General features: G+C 47.5%; 1 protein-coding gene across 2 annotated transcripts in view; it reads right to left on the bottom strand.

Moving 5' to 3' along the window:
* The window catches only part of HID1 (HID1 domain containing), a 60990-nt gene that overhangs the window by 29483 nt on the left and 4131 nt on the right, over window positions 1-27376 (bottom strand). For both annotated transcript variants that reach the window (XM_075903704.1, XM_075903705.1), the window contains exons 2-4: window positions 16073-16222; window positions 13406-13576; window positions 8759-8872 (exon numbers count right to left, since the gene is read on the bottom strand). In XM_075903704.1, the coding sequence (XP_075759819.1) occupies window positions 8759-8872; window positions 13406-13576; window positions 16073-16222 (435 nt within the window). The remainder of the gene's footprint in view (window positions 1-8758; window positions 8873-13405; window positions 13577-16072; window positions 16223-27376) is intronic.

Below are 27376 nucleotides of genomic sequence, written 5' to 3'. Positions count from 1 at the left end.
GGTTCCCCATCCCTGACATAAAGCAAGGGCATGTGCAGTGAAGTGCGTGCTGATTGCACACAATGTGGACTGTAAGGGAGGAGTGCTCCCACTGCATCCAATCAAGATGCAGCTATGGCTATGTCGGCACAACCCGCTAACTCTAGGCATGCAAGCACAGTTAGCAAAACTACTCTAGCCCAGGAGACCATCTTGGTCAACAATCTTGTGTCCCACACACTAGCCTAAGTAGCCCATCGCTGATCTACAAGCTATCCTAGATGACAATCTCTCACTCTCATAGACATTGGGAGGCAGGCCAGTCCTAACTTACAGACAGACCTAAGGATGTTCAATTTCGATTAACTAACTAATCGAACAGCCAATGCAATTTGCACTGACTATTCAATTAGTTGATAGGGCATCTCCACCTCTGAAGTGTAGGAACAGCCCCAGGGTTGTTGCTACACTTTAAAGGCAAAAGCGCTCCAGGGAGCACAGGGCCAGCATGGCAGTTCCCCATTGGCTCTGTGCTCCCCATGGCGCTTCAAAGCGGCAGCGCCGCATGGAGCCCTAAATTAATTGGGGATTCCCCACAACTGATCCCAAGCTCCATGCAGCACTGCCGCTTTGAAATGCCACGGGGAGCCTGGGGACTCCCCAGATGGCCCCAGGCTGCACACAGTGTTTCAAAGCGTCAGTGCCACATGGTCTCTCCCTGGGCTCCACATGGTGCTGCCTCTTTGAAGCATCCTCTCTTCTGCCTCCCACCCCCCTTGCTGCCTCCTTCTGATAGAGACAGCAAGGTAGGGGAAACGACTAGTTGACTAGTGTGTTGACTATCCAATAAGCACTTGCTTAGCAGATAGCTGACTACTCATTCACATCCCTAGACAGACCCTAACCTGAAGCAAATACTCACCACACAATAGAAGCACTAACCCAGGAACCAATCCCTGCAACAAATCCCTTTGACAACTCTGTCCACAGATCTAACCAAGTGACACCATCAGAAGACCTAACCACATCAGCCATGCCATCAGGGGTCGGGATGTTAAATATCAGTGAAATGAATAGTTGAGTTACCTCATGAATTCTGATCGGTTATTCAACTATACTATAGTCCCTGGGGGCAGGGCCAGCAGCCAGTGCACTCTGACTCCACTCCCAAGGAACCCGCTGCCACTCCGCACTGCTACTTCTGTATCAGAGGCAGCAGTGCAGGGTGGCAGGCGGGAGCTGGTCCATGAAGGGAGGCAGTTTAAAAAACAGCTCCCCTTGTGGACCAGCTGCCTGTTGCCCTTTGCTGCTGCCTCTGGGATGGCAGCAGCCCCTGTCTGGGGGAGGGAGGAGGGTCTGTGCTCCTGGATCTGGTGCAGGCTGGAACTGAGCCGGGCTGCTTGCCTGCCTAGCTCCTAATACACTTTCAATGCAGAGCTTCAGCGAGGGTAGGTCCTGGACCCATCATAAGCCAGGACTGAACCGGGCTGCTGGCCAGCCTGCTAAAAAATGTACTGGCAAGTGGGGGCGGGGGAGGGGAATGCGTGTAGTCTAACTGATAAGCTTTTGCTTATTGGTTAATTGGCTACACTAGTACATCTCTAATCGGGGGCTCTCATTCATCTGCACATCTACTAATCTGATATTTGCCATCATGTGCCAGCAATGCCCCTCTGCCATGAACACTGGCCAAACCAGACTGAAGGTACGTCTAGACTACATGCCTCTGTCGCCAGAGGCATGTAGATTAGGCTACCAGACATAGGAAAATGAAGCGGCGATTTAAATAATCGCCGCTTCATTTAAATTTTCATGGCTGCCGCGCTGAGCCGACAAACAGCTCATCAGCTGTTTGTCGGCTCAGCGCGATAGTCTGGACACGCGGGTGTCAACATCAAAGGTATTTGTCGACCACCCAGGTAAGCCTCCTGGGATGAGGTATACCTGGGTGGTCGACAAATACCTTTAATGTCGCTACCAGCGCGTCCAGACTATCGCGCTAAGCCGACAAACAGCTGATCAGCTGTTTGTTGGCTCAGCGCGGCAGCCATGTAAATTTAAATGAAGCGGCGATTTTTTAAATCGCCGCTTCATTTTCCTATGTCTGGTAGCCTAATCTACATGCCTCTGGCGACAGAGGCATGTAGTCTAGATGTACCCTGAGTCTGCACAAAAGAACAACTGGACACAAATCAGACATAAAAAATGGTATCATGGAGTAACAGTGTTGAAAGTTGCCAATCCTCAGCAAAAAACTTTCCAAACCAGACTGCAGCGTGAAACCGCAGAGCTGGAATTCATATGCAAACTGGTTCTGAATCGAGAGTGGGAACCCTTGCGCTCTTCTCACCTTCTCCTCAAGAGCTGGGAGTGGGTCACATCCACCCTGATTAAATTGGCCTTCTCAGCACTGGTCCTCCGCATAATAAAGTAACATTCCCATCTTTGTCTGTGAATATATCCCTGCCAAACTGTAGTTTCCACTTCATGCATCTGCCAAAGTGGGCCCCTGCCCACAAAAGCTTATGCCCACGTAAATTGGTTAGTCTTTAAGGTACCACAGGACTCCACATTGTCTTGTTTCTTCAGACAGAGAGGTGTGTGTGCAATCACACCAACATGCCTACATTCTCAGCCTTGAGCTCCCACAAAGCTAGTGCACCCACTGCTGCTGGGTTGGAACAGTGTTCCTGTAGCTCCCCTTTCAGCGCCTCCTGTGACAGAGACTGGAACGCACCTGCTGCCAGAATTCCTGCATGGCCCCTCACAACACCTCCTGCTGGGACTGCAACAGGCATGAGCAACCCTATGATCCATTGCATATACAGTCGTGAGAGAGAGAGAGAGAGAGAGAGAGAGAATTCCATCCCTGACCTCTGAGGAGTAAACTGCAGTAAGTTAGGGAGTCAAGCACAGGAGCCATATACTGTGAGAGACACCAGACAGACAGGCAGACAGACAAAGAAGTCAACCCCCACCTCCCACTTGGGCTGCATAGGGATATAAACCTGGGGTTATTTCAGGCCTCTGCCTGTTCATCTGAGTCCATGCTACACGGTTTGCTGTTGCACATTTTTGGGATGTGTTAAGTGATATTATTGCCCCATTACGATTGTTTTTATAACAAGAGAGAGCGCAAAATGCAATTCATGAGGTTTTTTTAGAAACCCATCTTTCAATGATCTTTGCAGTAAGTAAATACACCCTAGTTTGATGTGATGTTGATGCTCTTTCATACGTATATTTATAAAGGAGGGTTCCACACTTCTGTGTTTTCAGGCATGGTCCGGAATAAATACTGCAGTTTTTCGGAAAAAAACCCAACATGATAGAGACTAAAAAAAAGCTCCAAAAAGCCTAAGGTACGACTTCCAAAGGTGAAGGGCACCTGTATGCTTTTCTGAAGTTCATGGAAGCTGCACGTGCGCTGAAGATCAAGACATCAGGTTTGTGGTGCAGTTGCTGTGACAATACAACTTTCTGAAGAGGGAGCTGAGATTTGACAGACTTCTACTCACTTGGCTACATCTAGACTGGCATGATTTTGCGGAAATACTTTTAACGGAAAAGTTTTTCCGTTAAAAGTATTTCCATAAAAGAGCATCTAGATTGGCAAGGATGCTTTTGCGCAAAAAGTGATTTTGCGCAAAAAGTGCTTTTGCGCAAAAGCATCCATGCCAATCTAGATGCACGTTTGCGCAAGAAAGCTCCGATGGCCATTTTAGCCATTGGGCTTTCTTGCACAAAAAATTAAGGTGCCTGTCTACACTGGCCCTCTTGCGCAAGTATTCTTGCTCAAGAGAGCTTATTCCTGAGCGGGAGCGGGAAAGTATTTGTGCAAGAAGTACTGATTTTGTACATTACAAAGTCAGTGCTCTTGCACAAATTCAAGCGGCCAGTGTAGACAGCTGGCAGGTTTTTGCGTAAAAGCAGTCACTTTTGCGCAAAATCTTGCCAGTCTAGACACACCCACTTGAGTTACAATCCCCAGCATTGAACTAACACTGGGTTAATTCTGTCCCCAGTTTGTAACACACGCCAGTGACAGGAACAAGACACGAAAGTTCTCCACTCTTGAGGGAACAATGGAAGAGTGTTTGCCAGGACGACTGTATTTTCTGGGGCGGATGATCTGTGATAATGAGCAGTGTCAGCCATTGTAACTGGCATTCACCCGGCCATACTAGACCACTCGGCTATAGCTACTCTTCATCCAGCCTGTACCAGGCAACTCAGCTCTCCTCTCAGTGATGACATCACAGGCCAGTTATGTAGGAGAGAAACTTCCTGCATTATCCAGCCTGCAGCTCGATGTCTATCTCCTTCATGCCACAGACATTGTTGCCCAATGTAACCCCCTTTTTCCTCCCCGGGTTACTCAGGAGCAGGTCACACTCACAGGTGTGCCTGCACGCCTGACTGTCTTGACATAAAAGATGATCCTACGTACCCCAGTGGTGATGTTGTTTGGTTGGGGAGAACCTATCCACCCAGTTGCTGCAGTCCCTTGCTCATAAAGAATGTACAATGGCGGTGCCTCCACCTGGCTGGCCCTGTACACACTTACTGGTGTGCCTTGGGAACCTCCAGGATTAAACTTATTCCAGCAATAAATTGGATCTAACTCCAGAACAACAATTACAAATCATAAATAATATACATCTAATAGACTGCATTAGGATGAACAACCTTTACCTAACTTAAAGAAACAGGATTTAACCAATTAAGAGTGAATAACATCAATTAACAAAGTACACAGAAGTAAAAGAAACCTATCTAGCTGCCATTTGCACTGCCAATATTTATCCCACCCCAGAGTGTGCACACCTCTGGACTCGGAGTCCCAGACTCTTGCTTGCGTGGGCACACTCGAAGAACTGCAGCTGTAATGGAGATTCTCTGTAAGTAGTGTGTATATGGGTCCAAGCTATGCAGCAGCTGTGGTTCACTGGGTTGGCCTCTCTGCCTCTCTCTTAACCCAGAGTTAGTCTGAATCTCTGAGGTCTGTCCCAGGCAGCATTTTCCCAAAGATGCCCAGTTACTCACAGTCTCCTTCTATGTGCTGGATGCAGAGTAGCTTCTAGCCACAAGTACAGCCAAAGGGCCACCCCTCTAGGGCAATCAGAAGCAGCCTGCTAGATCCCAGTTCCAAAGGCTCTCTGTCCCAGTCTGTAACTGCAACATAACAGCTCCTGAACTGGATAAAAACTCCTCCACAGCAGCCTGGCTCCCTTTTGTTCCAAAAAACAAAGGGAAGAATCCTTCGGCTGCTGAGTCTTCCCCACACATGTGGAGAGCCTCCAATCTCCAAAACAAACGTCACTTTCTTCCTGTTTTCCTCCAGGGCTCATGGGAATTGTAGTCTGTGGGGCTAGATTGCAGCACACACGGTCTTCCCAGAAAATAAGCAGAGGCACCTTTAGTAAGGGAACGACACTCATATTTACCTCCAGTTCCAGAGGAGCCTGGCAGGATCACTTGGAATGTCAGAGATTAGTTTGAATTTAAAAGTTGAACCATGAGAATGAGATTACAAAAAAAAAAAAAAATTAAAAAAATGCCAAAGGACAGAACCCCCTCCCCAGCACTGTAAGTTGTCCATGTGGGTGGGGTATACAGTTCCACTCATTCTAGAGCCCATCTCTGGGCCACAGTAGCTTAGCAGCAGCTTCTAGCTAACTCCTACTATGGGACTACACAATGTTGATATTTTAAGAGACCATGATGGGTTGTTTTAATCTATGCCCCATTTACAACACATGAACAACATGGAATGAGCGCTGAACACTGCAGATGGGTAGACAGCTCCACCATTAGTCACAGCAAGTTCATATCACAGCGATGCACCATTCTGCTGCCTACACTTGTACAGAATAGCCCTGAGACCCTTCAGGATGACTTAGCAAGTGACATATGAGCACTTTCGTCCCAGCACATTTCATACAGATTTGGTCTCAGTTTTCCTTGTTAACCTACTTCAAAGTAGGGATGTAATAATATAGTGGATTAACTGATTAACTGATAAGCAAAAACTTATCAGTTAATGCTACAGACTACACGCATTCTGCCTCCCCCCACCAGTAATTTTTTTAGCAGGCTGGCCAGCAATCCCGAATAGTCCCAGCTTGTGCCGGGTCCGGGACCTACCCCACTGCGGCTCTGCATTGAAAGTGTATTAGGAGCCAGGTGGGCAGGCAGTCTAGCTCAGTTCTGGCTCGTGCCAGGTCCGGGAGCTCAGACCCCACCCCTGTTCTGCTGCCTCTGTATCAGAGACAGCAGTGTGGGACAACAGGCAGCCAGTCCATGAGAGGAGCTGGTTTTTAAACTGGTTCCCCTCACAGACCAGCTCCTGCCTGGCGCCCCACACTGCTGCCTCTGATACAAAGGCAACAGTGCAGAGTGGCAGGGGGCTCCTCGGGAGCAGGGCCAGAGTGCACTGGCTGCCACTTCCACCCCTGGGGACTATAGAATAGTCAAGTAACTGATAAGAATTCGTGAGCTTAATCGACTATTCAACTAACCAATATTTAACATCCCTATTTCAGAGTAGAGATGTAAGCGAGTAGTCAACTATCTGATAAGCCCAGGCTTATCAGGTAGTTGAGTCAACTACAACTACTCGCTTCCCCCCACTTGTTGCTGCTATACCAGAGGCAACAAGGAGAGGGGGAAAACAGGAGCCAGTGCTGGGGGTAGCTGGTGTAAATGCCAGTTTCCCCCAGCACCATCTCTGCAGTGCTGCCTGCTCGCAGCAGTGCAGGGGAGAGGGGCAAGAGAGGCTGCCAGGAAGCAGCCCCTGTTTGCGGCCAGCACTGGCCGCTGCGGGAAGAGGCTGTTGGACCCAGCATGAGCCAGGACTGAGCAATCCTGGCTCAGTCCTGACTCGTGCCGGGTCTGGAAGCTACCTCTGCTGTGCCTCTGCAGCTTACTGTATTTAAACTGCAGAGCCACAGTGGGGGTAGCTCCTAGATCCGGTGCAAGCCAAGACTGAGGAAGCCTTCCCTTATCGACTAATCGTGTAGTTGAGAAAAATTTTATCAACTACACAATGAGTGGATTGCCTGCCTCTTAACATCCTTACTTCATAAGTAGCTCTGAATTCCCAGCCACATCTGCACCCTTCTTTAACGTGGCAGTAGGGTCCATGGATACCTCGGGTCCAGGGTGTAAGACTCCGTCTTAATGGTAGAGATTGTGGAATTAGAATGGAGCATTACCTATGATTTATGAAGGTGGCTTGCTTCATGACTGCACGCTGCATGGCCAGATTTGCAATGCACTGTGCTTAGGAAGTGCTTTATGTTTTCAAGGTGTGGTACAAACATTAGTAAATTACAGAGAAAGCTTTGTTATCTAGCACTCATGGAGAATGGGGGTTGCCAATTAATTGAATGTGCTGGATAACAAAGTTTATTGCTCTGCTCCTGCCCCCTACCAGCAGTTTCAGCTCCCAGCAGCTCAAGGTAGGCTGAGGAGGACATGCCAGCTGTCAGAAGCCCCACAAAGGCCAGCTGGATAGCAGGAGTCAGGTGCATGTGCCTGAAGACATGGCAATATTTTGGCTGGGATAACAAAGCTTTCACTGTAATTAGTCATCTCCACAGACTCCCTCATCTGTATCAAAGATAGCAGCATCTGCAATTTGCCCCATTCGTTTGGCTCTGACAAGGTAACAATGCAGACATCAATGGGGCAAGGTCTGAATGGCCTCAGCTGGGCAACATCATCATAATAACCCTGAGCTCTTACATAGAGATCTTCAGCTTTAGATGTCAATGTGCTTTACAGCGAAGGTCAGAAGCATTACTGTCACGCAGAACACATTGCGGAGGTGGCATGAAGGTTGCAGGCACTACTCAGTGGCCTTTCAAGAATGTTATGGTTCCAATAACTCTTCAAATATTGGAAACCCAGGAAATACTAAGTTAAGGAGAGAGCCGCTTTGGAAATCAGGTTTTGACTTTCAAGAAATGTGGTGCTGCTCACTAGGTCTCAGCCAGGGAAGCCCAGGAATTGCCTTTTACTTTTTTGCTGCTGTCAGAAGGATTTTTGTTCCCAAGTCACAGAGACAAGATGACATTTTACACCCAGCATGTTGCACCTCTCCTTTTAGCTTGGCGGAATCAGGAACTCCTTATCCAAGTCTACTCGCATTTTGTAGAATAGTTCCACCTTAGCTCCAGACTGGAGACCACTACCAACTTTCTGTGGATTTCAGTGGAAGAGGCCACACCTTCAGGCCTGACTCAATTGCACCATGCATTTTTATGCAGTGGTTGCTGCTGCTCTGGGATCTAAGTTATGGCTCCTACAAATGTCATGGGTGAGCACTTCTTGTTTAATGGTGCAATGCTGCTGAGAGTAGACTTATTTCAAACCAGTACATCACTAACCAGCGGGCAGTAAACCAGGTAGGGTGTCCTTAGAGCAGCATGTTTCACAATTCCTCCTGTCAGGTACTAGCGTATTGGCATTCTGTCCTGCCTCGCTCACTGGGAGGATATACACGTGATTAAGAACCATTTCCTCAGTTCTTAGGATCCCTTCTGTCTCAGTTTTAACTGGGCTCTCTTCAGGATGGCACCTTCCCTCTGCATTCCCTCAGCCCATACCTACCGCGTGCAAAAGATGGGCTGCCCAGCTTTACCCAGGCAAACAGAAGGGAAACGTAACCCGCATTGGTACATAGGAAAGATGGCTGCCAGTCTAGAAACTTATCCAAAGCCAGGCCCCCTGCTCAGCCACCTCCTGGAGTTAAATAGCAGATTCCCCAGCTTACCACTGTGCTCTTCCGGTGGCTCTGGACAGTGAAATCTGGACAGAAGAGCAGATCTGCAATTGCCAGGAGCAACGACTCAGCCAAGGGCCGGGCATTTTCATCCTCTTCATCACCCTGAAAATGACAAAGATGACAGAATATTCTCAGCTCAAGCTAATGTAATGAGACAGCAGGGGAAGCAGCACTTTCTCCACAAACAGGCAGGAAAGAGAAGGGGAGAGGGAGAAGAAAACAGTGAGGGGCAGGAAACCCATCTGTTGGGAGGTGAGGGTATGGAGAAATGAAAAGCCATCCCCCAGAGCAGGCAGGTGGCAGATGTAGTCAGAGAGGGAGCAGTTTCAGGGAGGAGAAGCCTCAAGGCCCACAGATATACTGGGGACAGGGAGTTGCTTTACTGGGAGTTACAAGAAGCCATCAGAGAGTCTCCTTGGGACACTCCAGTTAATACAGATGCTAGAGGAAAGGGAACCATTTACCATGTAGAGGGACTGCAGCTGTTAGGGGAACAAAGAGTCAACCCATCATGACTAGGTGGATGATTCAGATCATGTACAGTGGGGTGCAGGGACTGGAGTCGCCTAGCAGGCAACCTGAGTACAACTGTATAAAGCCTTTCAGAGCTGAGTGTCCAGTCCAGAACTGAGGGGCTGCTACGGAGACAGGGGCCATAACACTCAGCTAGGCAGGCATCAGCCATTGCAGATTGATCAGCTGACTGCAGCGTGGAACGCTCTCTCTGGCATTCAAAGCAAACCCCAGCCTAGCCAGAGACGGCAGCTAGCATCACACGTGGTTACTCCTCTGCAGCCGTTTCCAAGGGAACGTCTCCAGTAAGCCTCCAACCCTGCCATTCAAAGAACATCCTGGATGTCATCTCTTCCCCAGTACAGCTAAATCCAGGCTTCTGCCAGGAGGGGGCGAGGTGCAATGGCAGCTTATCTGTGACAGCCAGGACCCGTCAGCACGCAGATGACACAAAGCCCTTAAATATCAGCAGGCAGGCCAAAGGGAGATAAAAGCCTGCACTGCATTGACGTCTTTTAATGCGACATTGGGGAGGCCAATAACAGGATCTCAGACACAGGAACAAGGCCAGGGGTGGAGAGCCAGCAATCAGCAGACACGCTTCTATTCTGGCTTTGAAATCAGAGAGGAAACAGAGGAGCTTTGAGGTCAAAAGGGATATAAAGAAAATGATGGGCACCATCTTCCAGACAAATCACCTCCCCGCTGGGGTATCTGCCCTCCAGGCAGCGGCGATGCAGACAAAACAGAACAAGCCGGTTGTTCCCTCCCACCCTGGAAGTGGGGATGGTCCCTGGTTCTGAAAGGGCTCTCCAGGAATCTTTTATCACCTCCAGAAAACTGTGGTCTGCTTTCTTCCCCATCCCCTCCCCTCTCACAGACCCCCAGAATTCATCTTTGTCATCCAACCCCCACTCTCACCCCCAGAATCTTCCCTACTTCCGATCACAGCCCCAAGGAACCAGGAGCTACCATCCACTCCCACTAGGCCAAAACCGATATTTGCCACACATAGCACAGCCTTCTAGGTGGCAATACCCAGGGCCTAGTCAAAGGGGCTTTTTCCACCGCATGCTGAGGACCTTCACTTCAAAGAAAAGGTGGAAGACATGCTCATTTCTCTCCTCTCTGATAACAAGCCAAGCATCCCAGCAATTTCCTTCCCAAACTTGAGAGGGTCCTCCCCCAAGAAGCCAGAATGCCTAGGGCCCAAGCAGCTGCTGAGTAAGGTGAAAATTCAGTTCCTAACAATGGCCTCGCTGTATCCCGCACTCTCACACAGAGCACGCTGTGATGTCCTTCCCAAAGCAAGCCCAACAGCCAGGTCACACAAGTTCAGCTCCCTATAGGGGAGACTGGAGTCCCAGACACCTGCTCAAACCCACAACAGAGAAAAAGGGCTTCAAACTGGACTCCTCCTACTGCCCAGAGCTTCCCACCGAAGAGCCCATAAGCAAAGCAGATTAGAAGGGACAGGCTCAGAAAGCGCTAGGTTCTGGCTGCACCAACACTTTCTCACCCTTGCAATCTTTGTTAAATTTCAGTAACAAGCACAGCAGAACACACAGCTTCCAGTGGGAGCAACTGAACAAATCAGCACAGAGTCCAGACCCAAAAGGCTCCATTTGCGACGCAGAGTCTGCAAGGACAGTACTGCTGGCATGTTAAGAACTGGCTGCTAAACTAGCAAGTGGGCAAGGAACAGTAACTACTCCCCTCCTGACTTGTCAATTTGCACTTCAGCCAAGGACCCCAAATGCTTCATAAACATCCCACCTGGACTCCCCTTGTGAAGAAGGGAAATGTTGTTATTCCTCTTTCACAGAGAGGGAAAAACAAGGACACCAGGATGTTAAAAGACTCACCCAAGGCTTCATACAAAGTCAATTGCAGAGACAGAAATAGAAGTTAGGACCCAATTGTAAGTACGTGGTTTCAACCACTGGACCATGCTCCCATCTTAAAACTTTAAAGCTCAATTCATGAACGGGCCACTGGCCATGACTCTCATGGCTTTTCTACACAACTAAGTTGCACTGGCAGAACTGGAATCTGCTTTTAAAGCAACAGAGTTAAGCCACTGCAAAAAGCCGCACCGGACACTCTTATTTTGATTTCAGATTGGCGTATGTCCATTTTAATTCAACCTGTTTCCATCAGCTTAAGCTCAACCAACAAAGTCTCTCTTCAGGTGAAGTAAGAAGGTCCACACAGCCTTTTTGCATCTGCGTAGCTTTATCACTTTAAACTGACAACTTAAGTCACACCAGGGCAACTTTCCTGCCTGAACAAGCCCATAACCAGAGCTACGCCCAAGTGACAGAAATGCTCCAATAAACATATCAACCCGCACTAAACAAACAGCAGATGAGAGGAAAAAGGCAATAAAGCTGGCGCTACACGTGGACTATGTAGTTAATTTCAGTCTATCCCCTCGTGCTCAGTATTAGGGATGTTAAATTTAGTTTAATCAACTAATTGACTAGTCGATGGAATTTCCATCAACTAGTCAATAAGCAGGGGAGCTGCAGCGGGGTTAGCTCCCGGCTCTGGGAGCTAACCCTGCTGCAGCTCTACCAAAAAAACCGTAGTCAGAGAGTTGTTGTTAACGGTGCTAAATCCTGCTGGAAAGGGATAACAAGTGGAGTTCCACAAGGGTCTGTTTTGGGACCCGTACTGTTCAATATCTTCATCAATGATGTAGATATTGGGATAGAGAGTACGCTTATTAAGTTTGCAGATGATACCAAACTGGGTGGGGTTGCAACTTCTTTGGGACATAATTCAAAATGACCTTAGCAAGTTAGAGAAATGGTCAGAGGTAAACAGGATGAAGTTTAATAAAGAGAAATGCAAAGTGCTCCACTTAGGAAGGAACAATCAGTTCCATACATACAAGATGGGAAGCGACTGTCTAGGAAGGAGCATGGCAGAAAGGGATCTAGGGGTCATAGTGGACCACAAGTTGAATATGAGTCAACAGTGTGATGCTGTTGCAAAAAAAGCAAATATGATTCTAGGTTGTATCAACAGGTGTGTTGTAAGCAAAACTCGTGAAGTCATTCTGCTGCTTTACTCTGCACTAGTTAGGCCTCAGCTGGAGTACTGTGTCCAGTTCTGGGCGCCACATTTCAAGAAAGATGTGGAGAAATTGGAAAGGGTACAGAGAAGAGCGACAAGAATGATTAAAGGTCTAGAGAACATGACCTATGAAGCCAGGCTTCATGAACTGGGCTTGTTCAGTTTGGAAAAAAGAAGATTAAGGGGGGACATGATAGCGGTTTTCAAATATCTAAAAGGGTGTCACAAGGAGGAAGGAGAAAATTTGTTCCTCTTGGTTTCTGAGGACAGGACAAGGAGTAATGGGCTTAAAGTGCAGCAAGGGAGGTTTAGATTGGACATTAGGAAAAAATTCCTAACTGTCAGGGTGGTCAAATATTGGAATGAATTGCCAAGGGAGGTGGTGGAATCTCCCTCTTAGGAGATATTTAAGAACAGGTTAGATAGACATCTGTCAGGGATGGTGTAGACGGAGCTTGGTCCTGCCTTGAGGGCGGGGGGCTGGACTCGATGACCTCTTGAGGTCCCTTCCAGTCCTATGATTCTATGAAAAGGTGTATTAAGAGCCAGGACATCTGATTCCCGGCTCGCGCCAAACCCCACTTCCCCGATCTCCCTCCCCCAGCTGTGTGCCAGCTCTTAATACATTTTAAAAGCAGAGGCGCAGCATCCTGGAACTAGACATGAGCCAGGAATCAACTGATTCCCAGCTCGCGCCCAGCCCCCGCTACCCGCTGGTCCCCGTGGAGACAGCGCTGGGGGAACCGGCTTTTAAGCCAGCTCCCCGCAACCATAACTCCTGCGCCCCCTCCCTTGGTGGGGGAAAGCGATTAGTCACTTACATTCTACTCAGTATGGAAGCTTGCTGATGGATGGGTCTTTCCCATCAGCATGTTTATGTTTCAATGCCACATCCTATCCATCACTCCAGTACAAGTCCTCCCACAATGTTTGAACCCACTGTAAAAAGGCTGTTCCCAACTGATTAATGTTGGGCCTATGCTGTCTCTGCCTCCTGCAGCTTCTCCCAAAGAGGAAGAGTCTAACTCAGCAGATACCAACCGCTCCACGTCCAGCCCCAGGGACAGTCGACCAGAAAAAGCCTCTCCAGTCAGGGTCCTCAAATATGTAGGGCAGGATGCGAGTGAGGAGCCGGCTGCAGTTCAGAACGGTTTGCTTCTCCTTCTCCGAGTGGCAGCCACTCTCTGCTCCCTGAACCAGCTTCTCTACAGCCTGATGGCAACAAAACAGAAGCATTAATCATGAGTTACATGGTTTACAGACACACAGGCCCTGCTGCCACAGAATTACAAACAGCATTTGGCTCCACTTCCCAAGGGCTTGCTATAGTCTCTATGGGGAAAATCACTCTCTGTGTTGAAGTTAGAACCAAGCAGCTGAAACGTATGATTATTTTAAAGCTGCTGTGATCACAGCAGGCATCTCTCCAGGAGCGGGATATGGAAGCCAAGAGAATGCCTGTTATTGATTATATGCATTGACACAGCACCTGGGAGCCTCTGCCATGGACCACAGCAGCGCTGTGCTAGCCCCAACAAGCTTGGAGGCAAAGAATTCACTTTCTTAGAAAACAATTGGAAAGTGTCAATTGCCAAAACGCCCCCTCCCACAACCTCTCCCCCCTTCCCAGAAGAAGTGAATTTAATGCTGGTAGATGGTATTGGATTAAACTCTAGGATACCGAATTTCCTCCCATATCTATGGGACAAGGCAGCCTGGGCAGTGGCCCAGCAGCCCAAGTTCCCCCAACCACCTCTGTGTCCGTTACCCCCGGGGAGCTCTACGCTGAGAGGGGGGCTCCGTCCCCAAAGCCATCCAGTGTTTGGCTGCTCTGCTGAGGCCATCAATAAGGGGGGCAATTGTGGTCAGTCACATCACTGGTTTTCTGGGATGGGGACGCTTGTCTTGCCAAACAGCCATCGCTGCAGCTTAGTGTGACCAATGCACTTGGGTCTCATTTACATCACAAGAGCTAACCATCTTTTAACCATCTGGAGAGACAAGGAACCAGGCCTCCTTCCACATTACGGTCTGTTCTACCCAGCAGAGGCTAGAGTTGCTTTGTGGGTTCTAAAGCCCAGCATGGGCTGGGCTAATTCTAGCTACACTGGAAAAAGAAGTCATGATAGCAACAGCCATGGTGGGAAACAGATATCGAGCACTGGTCTGATAGATCTGCATTTAATTATTACTGAACACAGTTGCTGTTTGCATGGTGCAAACTATAGTGCAGTAGGAGCTTAAATCTTGCTGACCAAAATGTTCCCTAAGCAGAAGCAGCCAACCACATCCTACTGGCTTGACAATTTGCAAGCTCTGGAATTATAGGCAATACAAATAGATGTCTCTCATGTTGCACACCCGAGAGGGCAAGGTTGACAGAAAAGCATCAACCAAAGTGCTAAGTGGCGGGCTGGGGGTGAAATGTTTTTTCTGTCCAACAAGAGTTCGATATTTCAAAATTTGTCCTCCTGCTTTGGGAAGGGAAAAGTCAAAATATTGGGAGGGGAGTGGGAGGGGCGGGAAGAGGAATAACAAAATTCACTCTGGGTCAATCAAAAATGTATTACTTTTGAAATTTTAGTGTAAATTAAACTGAAATTTCTAAACAAACAACCAGTCATTTGAAATGGAAGCAGACAATTTTCAAATCCAGATGGGATGTTCTGTAAAAGATCTGCTCTCATTCAAACAGGAATGCCTCTCTGGTCTGTGTTATACAGGAAGTCAAACAACAGGATCCCAGTGGTCTCCTCTGGCCTTAGAATCTGTAAAATGCAAAACTAAACTTGGTTTTGGAAACAGGAGATTCATTGAAATAGACCCTTTCTCGTGAATTGTTTCAATTTTGACTAATTAACATTTTCCAATGAAAAAACATTCCAACATTAGTGCAAATGCCGAAGTGAGACAGAGCAGTGAAATGAGCAAACAGACTTAAGATTTTCCCATTTCTATCTGTCTCTGGCATTTCTACGGAGACCGCAGTTGGCTCAGGCCCTTGAGAACTTTGTGTTCCATTAACTGAGGTTGTTGTTGAACCTTGAGGAGCAATCAGATGCTTTGACAAGGAAGCAGGAGCACTGGCTCCATCAAGGATACATAACTCTTGCATGTTACTGGGCAGGATTCTTAAGTATACAGCAGCCAATGCTTATACCAATAGTTAGGGAAGTAGTGGGTAATGAGTGAACTGATCAAATGCCAGCTGTGGTTAGTGGTAAACCAAAAGAGGAAATGTGAACAAACCACTCATGCCCGGCAGGGCAAAAAGGGGCGCTGCAGTTAAGTCTCAAGAGGAAACAGAGGCAAGAAGCCCTGAAAAGGATCACAGCAAGTAGGGTAAGTAATGGAATTTGCAAGGGCTTGGGTCATTTTGGTATCTACTCCAAAAATCAACATGCATTTCTGTTGCAACCATTTACTTGTGCATATGGCTGATAGTGACAAATCCAAGCATATGCAGAGTTGCTAATCACAGAAAGCAGCCCCAAGGACCATCTTTTTGTCCTGTTTGCACAATGCTCAGCACAATGGGGTTCCAGGATGTGACTCCTAGGCACCGTGGTAATACCATCAAGAAGTGCCCATGAGTGAAACACATCCCTGTGCAGATCAACTCGCAGCCTATGAAGCACTTCAGTATTGGAACTCAAGCAAGACCTGCTGCTCTCACTAATTCCAGGCGAGGGGAAGAAGGCACCTTACCTTATAACACAGAGTGGCCAAGTTTGAAGGAGATTCTTCCCTCACTGCTCGGATTTCTGCAGCTGGTACCAGGGCAAAAACATCCTGCACTGAAGTTGCAGTGTCTGCCCAGAACTGGTCCCAGAAGGCATCATCTGTTGCCTCCACTGGCTGTGAAGAGACAAACCCAGAGTTACACATATGAGTAACAAGAAAAAAGAGGAAAAGATCACTCTATTGGAGCCAAACACAAGGCATTCTGACTTGCTCAGCGATGGAGTCAATCTCGACCTCAGTGCTCAAGAGCAAGAAGGAAGGAATATGCACCCATATCAGTTCATCAGTTCTGTATTATGGCATCTCTTGGTACCAAAGCCTTAGCTATTATTATAACACATAGCTGCTGTTGGACTCAGAACTACTGAACTGAATATACCTTATGTTGACATTGGTGAGGTCCAATGGGCACCAATAAACTGTTCATCTACTTTATATTTTAGAAAGTTTGTGCGTCTGTGTGTCTGTCCATCTGTGAGCCAAGTTGTTCAAGAACTCCTACTAAACTATAAGAGCTAAGACCACCAAATGTGGTTTGCAGGTTCCTCTTATCATAACTTAAAGTAAGATCAGACCTTGGTTGTGCTAGGACAATGGGATGTCTGTGGAATGTGATTGTTTCACATAAAACAGAAAAGGAGGGGCATGATAGCAGGGACAGCTATACTCACAAATAACCACAGGGGTCAGCAAGCGTCCCAGCCCCGAGGAACAGCTGCTGGCCAGCAGCACAGCCCCCACTTCTCTGGCCTGTCCCAGGGAGCAGCTACCAGCCATCACGTGGCTCCCATTGCCCCTGGGCCACTGTGTTGGGCTGCCCGCTGTGAGCAGCCACTGAAGCCCCTCCCACCTGCCCTGGGCTGGCCTCATGGAAAAGCCAGAAGGTGGGCAGTGCAGCCTCTGCTGCCCTGGGCTGGGAACCCAGGCAATGCTGGGTAAGTATTCTAGTATGGTGTATTTGTATTATTTGCTCCAATTATTCCTGGGCTATGCCTACACTGCCCCCGTTTTGTGAAAAAATATGCAAATGAGGCAAAGCGTGGAATATCGCTGTGCCTCATTTGCATAATTAATGAGGCTCCGTTTTTGAGCAAGAGGCTTTTGTGCAAAAAGGAGCTGTGTATATGGCTCCTTGTTGCACAAAAACCCCCTCTTGCACACGAGCCATTCTTCCTGAAAATAATGCAGAAGAATAGCTCTTGCGCAAGAGGGGGGTTTGCACAAAAAGGAGCCGTGTAGGCGGCTCTTTTTTGTGCAAAAGCCTCTTGCGGAAAAACGGGGCTTCATTAATTATGCAAATGAGGAGCACAATATTCCACCCTTCACCTCATTTGCTTTTTTTTGCGCAAAACGGGGGCAGTGTAGACATAGCCCTGGGGTAATTCTGTGCCAAACAATTAAAAATTCTGCACATAATATTTTAAAATTGTGCATATTTTATTTATTAAAATAACATAATATAACCATGCTGGTTTCAATTACTTTGGTAATTTATTTAAACTGCAGTACAATGGATGGAGAATGAGATTGGGGCATACTGGAGGCAATTCCCAAACGCCCCATCTAATAGTAGAATCATAGAATCATAGAATAATAGGACTGGAAGGGACCTCGAGAGGTCATCGAGTCCAGCCCCCCGCCCTCAAGGCAGGACCAAGCTCCGTCTACACCATCCCTGACAGATGTCTATCTAACCTGTTCTTAAATATCTCCAGAGAGGGAGATTCCACCACCTCCCTTGGCAATTTATTCCAATATTTGACCACATATAGTAATATGTCTAGTATTGACTCTTCTGGTTATAAGTGAACAAATCTACGCAGCCATATGCTCAGGGTTACATTACAGGCAGTCCCCGACTTACGCGGATCCGACTGTGCCTCGGGCTTCCTGTAGTCAGCGCTGGTCAGTTTCAGCAACGGCTGACTTGGGGACGTCTGGGGCAGAGCAGCTGGGGTGCTGCCGGGTTGGTCCAGTAGCACCGCTCTGGGCACTACTGGACCAACCCGGCAGCACCCCAACTGCTCTGCCCCAGGCGTCCTGATTCAGCCGCTGCTGGTCAGTTTCAGCAGCGGCTGAATCAGGACTCCTGGGGCAGAGCAGCTGGGGTGCTGCTGGGTTGGTCCAGTAGCGCCGAGGAGCGGTGCTACTGGACCAACCCGGCAGCACCCCAGCTGCTCTGCCCCAGACGTCCCCAAGTCAGCCGTTGCTGAAACTGACCAGCGCTGACTACAGGAAGCCCGAGGCACAGTTGCTCTGCCCCGGGCTTCCTGGAATCAGCTGCTGATCAGTTTCAGCAGCAGCTGACTTGGGGTTCTTAAGTTGAATCTGTATGTAAGTCAGAACTGGCGGTCAGTTTCAGCAGCGGCTGAATCTGGACACCAGTTCCGACTTACATACAGATTCAACTTAAGAACAAACCTACAGTCCCTATCTTGTACGTAACCCGGGGACTGCCTGTATAGGCAACTGAAGAGCAAGTGAGGGCTGGGGACTCAAATTCACACAATTCATATTGACTGCAGACCATCTCCAAAAGGTCAGTAGCAAACAGTTCCTGGATCATATTTTGATAGGAATGTATAAGCTCATAACATCCTTTACAATAAAGCCCCTTTACATCACTCTGGCAATGTAAAGGAGCCTTAACATTTTTACACCTGTTTATGCTCCTGGGAGAATTCACTAAGGACAATGGGAACAATTCACTAAGCAGACAGGCTACCACCATTCTGTTCTGAAGGAGGGGACAGAGACTGCCCTACACCTGATTGCTCAGAAACACTCCAAAGCTGAGTGTGCTGCAAACACAGAGTCTCTCTCAGGCCTAACTACCAAGACCTCTCCTCTCTGGCAGTGATTTTACATCTCTACCATCTGCTCTGGGTGCCCAAATTGACCAGGCTGCACTGCTGGGGAGGTACTTGGAAGCAGGGCCGGTCAGAGCCATTTTGGCGCCCCGGGCCCTGGGCGCACGGTGCCGCCCCTGGGGCTCATGGCCCCGCCTCCGGGCACATGACGCATGCGCGGGCCCTCCCCTGGGATGCACGGCCCCGCCACTGCACGCACGGTGCATGCACTGCCCAGTCGGCCCGGCCACCACCAATGGTGCGCAGCCTGGAGCCGCCTGGGGCGGGTTGCGCCTGGCCGTGCAAGGCCCTGCAGCCACAGGGGGGAGGGAGTTGCTGGCCGGTGCTGCCCGCCGGGAGCCGGGCACCCCCCATAGGTTGGCACCCTGGGCAGCTGCCCGGCTAGCCCACCCCTTAGTCCGGCCCTGCTTGGAAGCCACAAGAGTGGTCACCTTTACTTCCCATTTGCCCTGTACCGGCCCTTTAAGGGCAAAACCCCAGCCCTGAGTGAGGGCTGAGAGCAAAGCCCCAGCTGAGGCAGTTCTTGTTAATGAGAGCCCAGCTGCAGGCTATATAAAGGAAGTCTCCTGAAGGAAGAGGGAGAACTGACTGCCGCTCTGGAGAGAGCAGTAGGGACCTGACTGCCAGGGAAGCAGGAGGCTTCCTGGAGATAGAGCAGTGCTGGGGAAGGAAGGCAGGGCTGGAGAGGCTCTGGCCAACCAAACTCCCAGGCTGCAGGGCCTGAAGCTACTGGGGCTACAAGGGGCAGCCATGGTAGGCAGGGGCAGCAGGTCCACACCCCTTTACCAATGATGGGTGGCCATTACAGACTGCAATTTTCCCTGAGACAGGGACTAGATGAAGACTAGCAGTGGGTTACTGAGCCAAGGTGGGTACAGGGGAACTGAGTGTTCCCTGGGAGAAGAACTGGGGGCCCCTGAGGAGGGGAGGACCCTGGAGGGAGCAGTGGAGTAAATAACAACACCCCCTGGAAAGGGGTGCAGAGAGACTGGAGTAGGCACTGCTGGAGGGCAGTGTCCTGAAGAAGACGCTGTGGTCAAAGAGAAACATGGGGAGACACCAGCTAAACAGAGGCATCCAGCGAGCCAAACAAGCTAATTCCCAGGACTGCCCGCTGGAGGCGTTATGGTGGTGAGTCTACCTCATGACATTCCCCATCAGAAGTCGCTTTTCTGTAGGGAAGTAAAGAAATCTGTGCAAACCATGAATTCTGCACATGCACAGTGGTGCAGAATTCCCTCAAGAGTACCAGTGTAGAACTCTGAGTCTTATAAGGGGCTAGTGCTAATGAAAACCAGAAGAAACCAGACACAAGCATGAGTCCCTGAACAGAACGGCGTGTCTGCATCATCCGATGCCCATGGCAAGTTCCATGACTTTCACAGCATGGGGGCTGAGCTGCCTCTTTGCACTTTGCCAGGTACTGGATGTACAGAGTAAGCTATTGTCTGTACTGCAGTAAGGTCGCAGGGCCTCTTGGGTTAGAGACACCAGGTAAAAAGAGAGTCCAAAGGAGTGCAAAGAGTGGATGAGACTCTGGGGCTGAACAGAGAATGATAAGGCAACAGTAAAGTGGATAAAACTACTGTACAATGCAATCAGTTTTCCCAATCTGATGACTCCCTGCCCCAAAAGAACATGCCTGTTCCACATCAGGAAACGCACTTCTCTTTATTCAGTCTGCAGGCTCTCTGGGGCGGGGAGGGGGGGGAAGACATTTCTATGTTCCCAACACTGCTGTCTCCCTTTCAGAAGGTGGGTACACATATTTTTCTCCAAGTCCTTTCACAGAGATTAGAATAGGGGTTAGCTTCCTTGGAAATGAGAGCAGTTTGCCAGGTTTCTTCTTAATGTCCATCTATACTCTGAAATATTACTCTTGGCAACTGATAGTGTTGTGTTCCAATTTTATTCCCACTTACAGACCAAGTGTCCTCAATTTTTTACATCAGAACAATGATCCTTTGAGTTGTGTCCTCTCTGCCGCTTGCATCATTACCTCTAAGAGAGGTAATAAAATGAGAACTTACAGGTCAGTTTCAGTGATGATGAACAAAGCAGGTTAGACTCCACTTCGCTCTCTTGCAGCTGTACTGGATCAACAAGACTAACAGAGGTAACTGTCAACAGTGAAACAAATGCCACGTTTTTCATGGTGTGAACTGGAGAGACATAGGGCCCAGCTGTACAACCCTTCCCTTTGCAATCGATGCAAGGACCTCTGAGTGGGAACTCACCAAACTGTGGAACCTGCGTGGAAGCAAACACCACTGTATGTAGAGCAAGAAGGTGCCATTGTTACACAGGACTCTTCTAAGTTCTGTGCTCACTTGCTCCTGATTCTTTGAAGAGCTCAGCAAGGGCTCAACATGTCATTCACCTCAAACCCAAACATCGCTCACGCCACAGAAACCCTGCCACTCACCACAGAGAAGCCTCACCACAAGTGAAAACATCCTTACCTAACCCATGGCCTGGGAGCTATCACCCAATTCAACAAAGCTTCCAAGGTCTAAATACAGGTGCGATGTTCATCTATTTGAACATTTACACTGTGAATGAGGCTGATCAAGGGTATATTTGGCTAAAATATAAATATATTTTTAAATCCATTTCTCCTCTCCCCAAAAGAAATATTCTAACAAATGAGCCAAAACATAAGTCAGTTGTACTTGTTGCATGCCATGGTACTATCACCATTATTTTGAGGCTGTGTGTGTGTGTGTGTCCCCAATCCTGCTCCTTCTCAAGGTTAGTCTCTGATAAAACAGTGGTGATCAGTGCATACAATGGCCCTGGATCCTACAACTGAACCACGTGTGTGGATCTTTGAACTCCTGTGGAAATCCACCAAAGTCTATCAGGCACCTCAAAGGTGCCTAGAATTGTCCACATGACTCCAATTCCACAATCAGAACCTACGTTTTTCTCTGAATCTCCATCTGGGGAAGCACATTTCTGTCTGGTTGTCAAACTGCTCCATGGACCACTAGTGGCCAGCAGAGCACTTGCTGAGGCCCGTGGAGAGGGAAATGGTCTGTGGTACTCACTTTTGTTCTTGCCCGCAGCTTCCAAGTCACATTAGAGAAGCTGAAATTACACCAACTCTTTTGCTAAAATGTTATTCTTTCATGTAAGCAACTGCCATTGCCTTCCCAAAAATGCTATGTGAGGACAAGTGGAATTGGAGATGGGAACAGTGGCACCATGAGACACTGTCCCTATCAAGATATGGATGTATACTATGAAAAAGAACTGGGAACATCTCCTCTAAAGGTGCCCCCAAAGCCAGCCATAAGAGATGCGAGTGGCTGCAACCAAGAGACTAGGTGCCTGGAAGTCAGGACTCCTGGAATCTATATCCTGCTCGAGATATACATTTCTGATTCCATGCCTGGCTTTGCTACCAAATTACGGTGTGACCTGCACCAATACACTTAGCCAAAGGTCTTCAGTTTCCCCATTTGTCAGATTAAGATCATGCAAGTTTTTCTGCCCCTCGCTGGCCAAGAAAGGGTTGTGAGCTTGTAAGCAGTGGGAGCTCCTGGATCAGGGGATGCTACACAAGGATGCACTATTACTGGATCACCAGAAGCAAAGGGGAATTTCCAGTATTAAAACACACTAAGGAGTGCTCAGTCTATCAGAAATCCCAGCTGGCTAAACATTCCTGACTCTTAAGTTAGAAACAGAGGGTGCCTGGTTCCTCCTGCAATTGACGTAATAACAACACAAACAACAGCTCTTGCCTAACAGAGGTTATTACATGCAGTGGATGGTTCCATTGTCTTGGATTGCAAAGGGGGGTGGAGATTAACATGTTTAAATTAAAACATTTTCCAAGCATCTGTGGTAATGTTGCTGTTAATTTGTCCAATTTTGCAACAAGCTTTTAAGTGCATGCAAGGATCCTCAATTAGAGGCTGCCTTCTTCCCAGCTCCAACACAGACACAGGGAAGTACTTGGATTCACACTCCTCTAACTGGATGTGAGAAGACAGCACCTTTTGAACTAGCAGCCCGAACTCCAGAGGCACTTCTGAGCTCTGAGCAGGTGATGTGTCACTGAAACCCAAAAGCCAGAAAGCAAGAGGAGCAAGCAGGCAGAGCCCAAACTGGTAGAGCAGGTTCCTTTCATTGTGTTTTTTTTCCCCCTTAATCCTTCAGTGTCAAGAACTTTCTTATTACCAATGCCCTGGTCTTGCTCCTTCCAGACATGAAATGAATCCCCAGGCTCTCTCCAGCCTAGGAAAGAAGGTGCTTAGACACAGGTGACTGACTGCACTAGTATGGAAACCTTTTTCATTTACTAAGTGAGCTGCCCACATAGACCCCTTTCAAGGGATTTTTTCAAGGAATCCAACAGGCTGCCTCCCAAAGGAGAATGCTGTAAATGCTTGTGTGTTTGGGACTGGATCTGCAAAAGAACTCGGCTCATTACGTGCAGTGCGTGCTGCACTGTTTTGAAAGTTTCGCTCCCACTGTCCCAGGAGGAACTGCTGGAGATGGAGCACTGAGCAAATCTGAATTTGGTTTACATACATAAAAAGAACTGACCACTTGAAATTCTGGCCTTGAATTTTTGGATGTCTAGCCCTAATTGTATAACATCTATAAAACTTTATAATTATGTAGCTCTCTCCATCCCAAAGCTTTCCCAAGCTATATCTAATCACTTAATCTTATGCAAAAATGCAGCCACTTCTGGGGTGGAACATGCACAATAGTGCACAACAATATTGCAGATCAGTTTAAGACAGGAAATGAAAAATAACACTCCATTGAAACTACATAGGAAACTTCAGGGGGTGGACTAGTAGCTGGAATTTGGATCAAAGCACTAGTAATAATGCGACAGCTGCCCAGTGGGTTACATTAACACACCATTTCCTAGTTCCTCTAAGATCACAAAAGGTCAATTTAACAGGCGGCACCAGCACCACAGCATGCACCAGTATGATCCTGAGGCACAGGTTTAATCTGAAGTGGGCTGTGCCCACGAAAGCTCATGATACCATCTACATGTTTTGTTAATCTTTAAAGTGCTACCAGACTATTTGTTGTTTAAGTTTTTCAGGAGAAAGAGTTCACTTTACTGAGTCACCAACACCCTGGGTTTATTAGGGGCCTCCCCACCAAACACTGCTCAATATATGTATGTTCATTCCCTTGACAGATCTTCTTCTTGGATCTTCACAAAGACTTTGGTTTTCTCACACAGTCTCAGAAAAGAAGAGCAATTGGCTCAAACGGTGACTGAATCACCAAGTGTTCCACTGTCTGGTTTCTAAAGGGAGGTGAGGCGGATCAGAAAGCTTCCCTCACCCATCATGAGCATCTTAAATCTGAAACCCTGATCATCATAATTTAGGCATAGAACGTATTAACAAATACCACTGCAGCTAAGCTCCCAAAGGTGGCCCCATGTGTGCACACGGGACCTTCATAAAAGGATGTTTGGGCAGTCCTGCTTCACAAGGCTCAACACCGTCCCCATTGGTGCTGCTATAAATGTTAGCAGCTGCTACTCTTCAGGACGAGCACAAATCTCAAAACAATTAAACCATTCTTGGTCCCAAACTTAAATACAGCATTGTAGTGTGCACCAAACACAGAAAGCCAGATTTGCCTCCAACACTTTGCAAATGAGTTGTGTTGCTCCTGGGAGAGAAAGAGCAGAAGACTATATTATAAGTGAGGTCACATTGCAGCAGTAACCCAGTATTACAAGACTATCAGTTCTATCCTCTGGGAGCATAGCCTTGGGACATCTGGACAGAAAAGGCCTGAAGTCACAGATTGCCCCCGCCAGGCCTGCTGTGAAATACTCTAAAAGATAACCAACCAAATAAATGCAGCTGTCCGAGCAGAGCTTTCCAATTAAACTGTTGAAGAAAGGGTTGTTGGAGCCTGAAGTGGCTGTTGAGGGTACAGTGGGCAGAGTTAAGGCTGTTACGGCATATGATGGCAAAGTGGAGGGGACTGCTTTCTCCAACCCAGACACAAAGGATAAACATGGCTATGAAAGGTGTGGTAAGAGGAAAAGAGGAAATTAATGTATTTGATTGGAGTATCTTAAGCAAAAATTTCCTAGATGTTTTGTGCCTTGTTTCTCAGTCTTCATTTTGCATTAACAGTTTCGGGGGGGGGGGGGGGAGAGTATTGCAGGAATTCAAAGAGGAAGCAGCTTGGATTTCAGTGATCTTGCCAGTTATAAAAATATAGAATCACAGCCCTGAAAAGGATCCCTGAGCTGCGCAAACAGGACATTTCACAGGAAACAGAAGAGAGCTATGCAGATAATGGCTTATAAACAGGAAAAGGCCATGGGATACTGTCCCACTTATCTGTTATTGTCATCATTGTTCTAAGCTTGCTAAAATACTAATTCGCTGTCACTTTGACACTATAATACATAATCAGAGTCACAGTCAACATTTACCATCTTATCCCAATTGCCAGTATTCAGCACCGCTGGTGGGTTATTCCTTTAAATAAAAGGTTTGTGCTCAAGAGCCCTGACCTTACAATTTGCAAGAAGTAAAGCAGAAATGTAGGGCTTCCTAACTAAAGGTGTATATTTGACATAGCGTCATTAAACTGCCCTTTGTATGGAACCATTCAGAATTAAAGTGGCCTTCATCTAGTTTAGTTTAATTCATAAATGTAATTCTAAATGTGAATGTTCACACAAGGGTTTAATGCAGTTTAACTACTGCACTTTAAACTCAGTTCAGATTTATTTTGCAGTATATTCCTGGGCACACAAGCCCTTACGGAGAGTACTCTAACAGCACAATCAGCCACTTGCCTTACTTCAAAGTCCAATGGTTGTCTCTGTCTCCGGTGTCCCCTCTGATGCCCACAAACATTCAGTCTATTTAGATCATGCTTTTGGGACAGGGAACATAGTTTTGTTCTGTGTTTGTCCAGCACCTAGCACCCTGGGGTCCTCACCCATGACAGGGGCTCTTACGTGCAACAGCAACATAAATCATAAAATAAATCATAATCATTGACCACCCTTCTTTAGTCCAGAGGTGGGTTGAACGGAATTAGGACATGAGCAGTCTGCCCCATCAAACCAACAGTCAGAAAGATAGATTAGACATGGCATGATAGGGATACAGGGGCCATAAAAAAATCCAGGATCCCAAGGAGTAACTCTCCTTATTTACGTTCATGCCACATACTGCCCCCTCTACTCACAACCACAAAACCACTGGAGAGAGGATATGAAGATGATAGAGATTAAATGAAGGAGAACTTCAGAGTGTGAAGTCTATTAAAGTCCGCTTGCAGAACCTAAGTAATATCAATGAAAAATGGCCCCATCCCCACCTGTGGTAGTCTGAGTACAGCCTAATTGCTAGTGTGTGACAATGAATTTGCATTGACAGGCATGTTCCTGCTTCTGCCCTTGGGCACAAGGTTAAAGCAGTTCTCTGGATGGACCCAGTGCTTATACTCCCAAAAGACAGAGCTCCAGTTTGATTTTAGCTGACCAGCCAGAGACTGCACACTCATTCTGGGGGGCCAAGTTTGGAGGAAGAGTGTCTTGCACTTCACAACATTGTTGCACTTGCAGGAAACAATGGAACAGCCTAGAGAGATTCTATAGCAACCCCGTACCTCCACTGCCAGAAGAAGCTTCAGGGGGTAGCCGAGTGAGTCTGTACAGGATAAACTTAAAAAACAAATGGTCTGATAGCACTTTATAGACTAACAAAACATGTAGATGGTATCATGAGCTTTCATGGGCACAGCCCACTTCTTCAGGCCATAATACATATAGGCTCTTGAGAAAGAGCAAAGGGGTAGCATGGAACTTTTGGGCCATGGAGAAACTGCAGGATATACATGTGCTAAATAAAAACGTACTCCTAAAAGCACAGCTGCACCTGACAGATGAAAGGCTAACCCCTGCAGTCAAGGTTTTCTTTTGTTGAAGCCAAGACTAAGCTGCTTGGAAATTTTCAAAACCAGGTTAATAGATTACTAAACTGATCTCTCTTAGACGCAACACATTCTCTTATCAGGCTCAAATGAACGTCTAATACCCCATATGGCAGATGCACAATAGTGTGAGAAAGAACAGAAGCTAAGACCCAAATGTTTGTTCTCTTGCTCCTACTCATCTCTTTAAAAAAGTTCTATGGCTGGCATTAAAATGTAACAAGAAAATATCAGAAGATCATGAATTTCATATTATAGATTGGTCACTTCCTGAAACACAACCTGTTTAGGGAAAAAGAGAATTAAATTGCCTCATGATTAAAGCACTCCTAGGTCTGATTCCCATCTCTACAACTAACTTATTGTGCTACCCTAGCAGGCCAAAACCTATTTTTATTCACATTATCCATCCAAGAGATACCATCTAAGTAACATGAGTGAT

This window comes from Pelodiscus sinensis, chromosome 20 (genome assembly GCF_049634645.1).
Source record: "Pelodiscus sinensis isolate JC-2024 chromosome 20, ASM4963464v1, whole genome shotgun sequence".
Lineage (NCBI taxonomy): Eukaryota > Metazoa > Chordata > Testudines > Trionychidae > Pelodiscus > Pelodiscus sinensis.
The sequence above is the reverse complement of the archived record's forward strand: the minus strand, read 5'-3'. Positions and strand labels throughout refer to the sequence as shown.